This window comes from Nyctereutes procyonoides, unplaced genomic scaffold, assembly GCF_905146905.1.
Source record: "Nyctereutes procyonoides isolate TBG_1078 unplaced genomic scaffold, NYPRO_anot_genome, whole genome shotgun sequence".
Taxonomy (NCBI): domain Eukaryota; kingdom Metazoa; phylum Chordata; class Mammalia; order Carnivora; family Canidae; genus Nyctereutes; species Nyctereutes procyonoides.
The window spans coordinates 8,689,843-8,695,842 of NW_026575144.1; the positions used below are offsets into that span (position 1 = coordinate 8,689,843).

Genomic DNA, 6,000 nt, shown 5'->3' on the forward strand with positions numbered 1-6,000 from the left:
TGAGTATGATTCTAACAAACAAATAACCTTATTAAAAAATCCCTCACACTAGCAAATGAAGCAAATCTTATCACATTCCTCAAGAGAATATAGAGAGAACTAAACTACCAATCTTAGTGTAATAATTTTTTAAATCTAAGTAGTATATTTCACTTTACTTATTTAACTTTACATAAGTGTCATTTTCTAGTAAGAGAATCCTCCACACTAGAAATTAAGTTTGAGGTCCAAGTTTCTCTGACTAGAATTTTACCTGTTCAGTTAATTGCAAGGGGTGATGGGAAAAAGTTGAAGAATTCTATCTAAGATGAATTCACTTCCCAGGTGATAGCGAGTTCATAGTTTCATTATAATCCTAATATTTTCCTATTTATAGGAGTTTCCAGGTTTTTTCATAATGGATTCTGCTTAAGAAAAGATGCTGTTGCTGCCAGTATTCAGAAAGTTGAGAATATTCTGCAGTGGTTTGAAAATCAGAAGCAGCTTAACTTTTATGCAAGTTCATTACTGTTTGTTTATGAAGGTTCATCTCGGCCAACTACTACAAAATCAAATGACAGAACTTTGGTAGAAAAGTTTTTGTCCAAAGGGCAACTGTCAGGTGCAGATGTCCTGGAGTACAATAATAACTTTCATGTGTTAAATTCTACAGAGAATGGGAAAATAGATGCTTCAGTAGGCAAAAGCTTGTCCAAGATGTATGCTCGTCACAGAAAAATGTGTTCAAAAAAGCATCACAGTCAGACTTCATTGGAAGTTGAAAATATAGAGCAAGACAATGGGTGGAAAAGCATGTCACAGGAACATTTAAATGGAAATGTACTTTCCCAACTGGAAAAAGTTTTCTATCATCTTCCCACTGGTTGCCAAGAGATTTCAGAAGCAGAAGTGCGAATGATAGATTTTGCTCATGTGTTCCCTAGCAACACAATAGATGAGGGATATGTTTATGGGCTGAAGCATTTAATTACTGTGCTGCAAAGTATTTTAGACAATTGAATCCTTTGCTGCAGTCTTTTAAGGGATGGGGCAATCGTAAGAGCAGCAGTCGATATCTCTGCACTTGTAAAGCTATGTAAAAAATTTGTATTGTGAGTCTACATTTTGTCTTTATACTTTTGGTAGAAGGGTTATCTTTTTTATAATCTTACTCAGGAAAACTAATTATTTGTTCATTAGAAAACTATGAAGAATAAAGAAACTTAGGAATGTTAAGCAGGGAATGTGGTGGTACATGGCTTAAACATCTGTTTGGCTCAAGCAAAATGCAAACCATTATTCAGTCATTAAGAGTTTATTTAGCTTTCTGTAGCCAATTTGTCATGAAATCTCTATCCACCCAACCTTGACAATGAGCCATATCTAAACTCATTAAATTATTTGAAGACTTTAAAAAATCTAGAGAGCACAGGTTGATGTCCTTAGTGTTACTATGTATGAAGTTATTAAAACTGGAGAAAATTCTACTTCAGAACAGTTAAGTACTGTTTAGGTTTTATATTAAAAGTTCAGACCAGCATATCAAAAGGTGCTTCTTAATAAAGCAATTCAGAATCATTGTATTCCAAAAGCAGATTTTCTCTTTAATTTCCATTTATATGCCTATTTCAATATATTATACTTCACAAGAAAGATAATTCAACAACAACAACAAAAATCTTGAAATTAGAGTCACTAATAATTATTCTTGCCAAGGTTAGGAGAAAAGAGAAGTTATTTGCCAGGAACATAATGTTTTTCTTTTAAAATTGGAATATATATTTACTACATTGTGAAAGGTGTTGTAAACCATATAAATACTGTTTCCTCTAACTGCAGCTTCAAAACATAGATGATTGAAGCTTTGTCTTATTTCTCCTTTAAATAGCTATTGAGAATTTTCTCTTTTAAAATTCATGTCCCCATTTGGTTCAGCACTAGTATAAATATATGTTGTGCTAAAAAGAATTCTCAGAATTCTAATAAGTAGTGAAGGACACCATCCAGTATTGTGTTACCAAAAATATTATGTGTAAATTAGTGCATCACTATGAATTTGGTGCATATCTAAATCCATGCTTCTATTTCACTCTTACTCAAAATGGTTTTATATCCTATTCCAGAGAGAGATTATGATTTACTTTTGTAATAGGTGGCGGAGATGCCATTTTTCCTGGAAAAATTAGATTTTTTAAGTATTATATGTGTTTCACATATATCAGCATTTTAAAAAACAACTATTATTTGAAAACATTTAAAACTTTGAAATTAAATTTACAAATATGTTAGATATTTATGAAAGCATTACTTGCACTTTGATTCACTAATAACCCTGCTAAGTAGTTAAGAGTTTTGTCATATTCCTGGAAAATGTTTTAGATTTGTGGGCTGTTGGACTTCTGCCCTCTCTTTTTCCCCTAGAATTACAAATTCAAGTTTTAATTCTGAGCAGCTTTTTTTTTGGTATGGAGGAAAGTATCACAATTTTTTTATATTTATCTCACTTTCCCAACCTCTCTAAGTGTACTTTGCAAATACCTGAGCACAAACAGAAGTACCAAATGCTTTGTGAATTCTATGCTTAGTAAGTCTGTTAAACCCGAATTACTTTAAAATTCATATACATTTTGTTATAGCAAAATTTGTTTTAAATTTTTTACTTAGGATCAGTATAAGTATTTTTCATAGAGACTTCATATTTTTCTCTACTGTCTAAATGAGTATTGGCTGTAGCTTTTTTTTGTGAGGATGAATTTCAAGTCCTAGTAAATAGTAAAAAAAAAAAAATTTAATTTTACTTTTTTTCTCCTACAGTATAGACTTTTGTTGTTGTTGTTGTTACTTGGACAGTAGTTCAATAAGTCTTAAACTCAGATAATTAACAGTTCTGAGTCTTAACAAGAGGCTTTTTTTGTATGGGATGGTATCAGCCTATATACAGTGAATTTAATAAATTTAAGTATTACCAGACTTTTTGCACATTTTAGCTCAATAAAGTGTGAATCAGCTGTTCCAGATTTTCTTTATCCATATTTGGAAATACAGTTTTGTAAAAATCAATGTCTTACCTTTTTGATACAGTAGATCATCTTTTGTTTTACCAAAACAAGAAGCGCTTTTATCTTTTGTTTTTCAGGGAAGAGATTAACATTTAATTCTGTTTACATTTTTTATCACTGTTATCCAATACCCATTTTCTGTTACTTTATTAGTAAACCTTACATGTCACAGAGTAAGTATTTATGTAATCTACATGTGAATATTTTACTATCTAGCCCAGTTATATAACATTATGCTGAAATTTACCACTGTGGGGAAGAATGATCACTATTTACCAAGCATATTTAAACATGTACATGTTTAAGAAATAAGCATAATAAGGATATAGTTTGAGTTAATAGGATTATCATAGTTTTTTCCCCCCCTAGGATACATAAATAATGATTTTAGTGTATTTCATATGGAATGCACTCATGAAAAGGACTTTTAAAAAATTGTGGATAGTGAATAATACATTTCTCTAATAAAAATTTAAATTGGATAATAGTTTTATAATGAAGTATTTACACTAATTGATATTTTAATATGGGTGGGAAGTTGCATAGGTTGAAATAAATTAAAAATTGATAAGTGCTAAATATTTTATCTAAATAGTTTTGCAAGAAACAGTTGTGAAAATGTGTATATTAAAATGGCTCTAACATGGAGCTTGGTATTTTCAACTCAGTATTCATTATTCATTATTCTTTGTTTAATGTGTCTGGAACGATCTTACTATGCCTCTTACACTACAATTTCCTATTGTGGGGCTTAAGGTTATGTTCAACTGAATAAGAACTTTTTTTTTTTACTTTGAGTGTAACCTACTATTTTATGATTTCCAAGACGATGTTCTTCATACTATCTCTATAATGTCAGTATATTAAATTCCTAATACATCTTAAGAAAAAGGAATTAATTTTTAGAGATATTTCAGTTGCAACTGATTTTCATGCAACTGAAGACATTTGTTTCTAGGATTTGGAATATTGTAGAAAATACAGGATGAAAGAAAATGGAATGAAACAATTTTATTTGTGAATTTGCAAAAATTTTGTCCACTTTTTAAAACATTGTCATCATTTTAGTACTCTTTTAGCAGTTAGGCATTTGTTAATTTAAAACTTGATTTGCTCTTAAAATTGTTTACAATGCTTTGTAATAATCTTCCTTATCCAGTGCCTTTAATCTTGATTTGATGTTTGTAGCCTCAGTTATCCTTCCACTACATCCTGTAATATTTTTATAGTTTCTTTAAAAAAAATGTCAATTTGATCATGTAAAGAGGTAGCAATTGTCTATCAGTGCTTTGGGAAGACAAGTAGAGTTGCCTATGGAGGCCGGGCTTAATTCATTCAAAAATACTTAGTGGATGTCTACCAAATAAAGCATTTTCGGCCCCTGAATATACAGTTGTGAACCAATCAGGAAAAGCCCTAATTAACCATTTTCTGCATTCTGTCTAGATGGGGTGGGTTTGGGGACCTAATTAAAATAGAGATACAGAAAAATATGCATTTAACAATAATAAAGTTAACTGGCATTTGAATTTGTGTACAGATAAGGGAATGAGCTGAGACAAAGTAACTGACAATATATTAGGTTAAAAATAATATTTTGCAGCATTATAACCTCTATTTGACTCCTGAGTTCAGGTAGCAATTATAGATAGGATAAAAAGGCCTTAATTTTTCACTTTCTTGCCGGTAAAGGTACGTTTATTTTTAGGCTGCCCATTTAGAGTAGTGTTTTAACAGAACATTACTGTGAAAAACATTCCATTACATATTCACAAGCAAATTACTGCACATTTTTAAAATTTGTGTTTTACAAGTAGTACAAATACTTTAGGCCTCAGTCTCATCTTCAAATTACTAATATTTTAAATTTGGCAATGAAAATGAAATTACTTTTTGACTTACAGAGTGAAGTATTGTTACTTAAAATGCTTGTTAATATTTTAGGAAGGTTGGAGTCTCCATTTTTTTTTTGATGTTTAAATTCTTGTTACTTATGTTGATAGTGTCTAATAAGAGGAAATAGCATTCATGTGATTAAATAAATTAGGAAATACTTTGAAAACTTTTAGTTGTTAAACTTTGTCATCATGGGGTTAAATTTTGGCCTGGTGTGCACTTACAATACATGTTAACAAGTTTAATTATGAAGTGAAATAGTTTCAAGTATGATGTGTAATGCACCTGCATATAAATGAAATTGGCGTGCACAAAGACACTTTACTATAAGGAGCTGTACTGGAAGATTTATGAAAGCATGTGAAATTGCACCTAAAATTGTATTAGTGACTATGCTAAATTTATTGTACTTGATGAATGAATGTATTTAGTGTAGTCAAAGTTACTTTGGCTTAAATGTCTAAATAATGTCTTTCTTTTTTTAAATGTGTTTGTAATTTGTAGTATTGATGGGGGTATTCTTGGACTGCAGGGGTTATTGTCAATGTGTGATTTGTGTTTTTATTTTATAGAATCATCTAATGTGATATACTGATTTTTATAAGTGATATTTAGATAATTCTAATAACTGTATATTTGACAACCTATTAAAATGTTTTGCATTTGATCTTTTCTTCATTAATTATTTGCTGACAAACTTCATGGTAATTTAAAAATAACTTAATCATTCAACAAATATTTACGTGCATGTTATATACTAAAAACTACAGGAATCATTAGGGATTCAAAGATTATTAAGACAAGCTGTTAATGGAAAAAAGCATATGCATTACAAATGAAAAAATATGTAAACTTTTTACCTAAATATTTTTCTATCAGATGTACCAAAATCTTTGGAATCAACCTTATAGGAGAAGTGGACTATAGCAGAAACAAAAATGACTTGTCTGTGAAAATACATAATTGTAAACTTCAGAAGGGGTAAGACAGTTTTGATTGTATTTGAAGTTTGATGAACAGCTACTTTATTAGTGACCTAAGTATTTTCATTCATTAAATAAAAAGA

The 6,000-nt window shown here is 30.0% G+C and overlaps 1 protein-coding gene across 2 annotated transcripts in view; it reads left to right on the forward strand.

Moving 5' to 3' along the window:
• IPMK (inositol polyphosphate multikinase) overlaps nucleotides 1-5,601 on the forward strand; it is a 60,561-nt gene extending 54,960 nt beyond the window's left edge. For both annotated transcript variants that reach the window (XM_055308993.1, XM_055308994.1), the window contains exon 6: nucleotides 377-5,601. In XM_055308993.1, coding sequence (XP_055164968.1) covers nucleotides 377-999 — 623 coding nt within the window. In that variant the 3' untranslated portion in view covers nucleotides 1,000-5,601. The remainder of the gene's footprint in view (nucleotides 1-376) is intronic.
• Nucleotides 5,602-6,000: the final 399 nt, after the last annotated feature.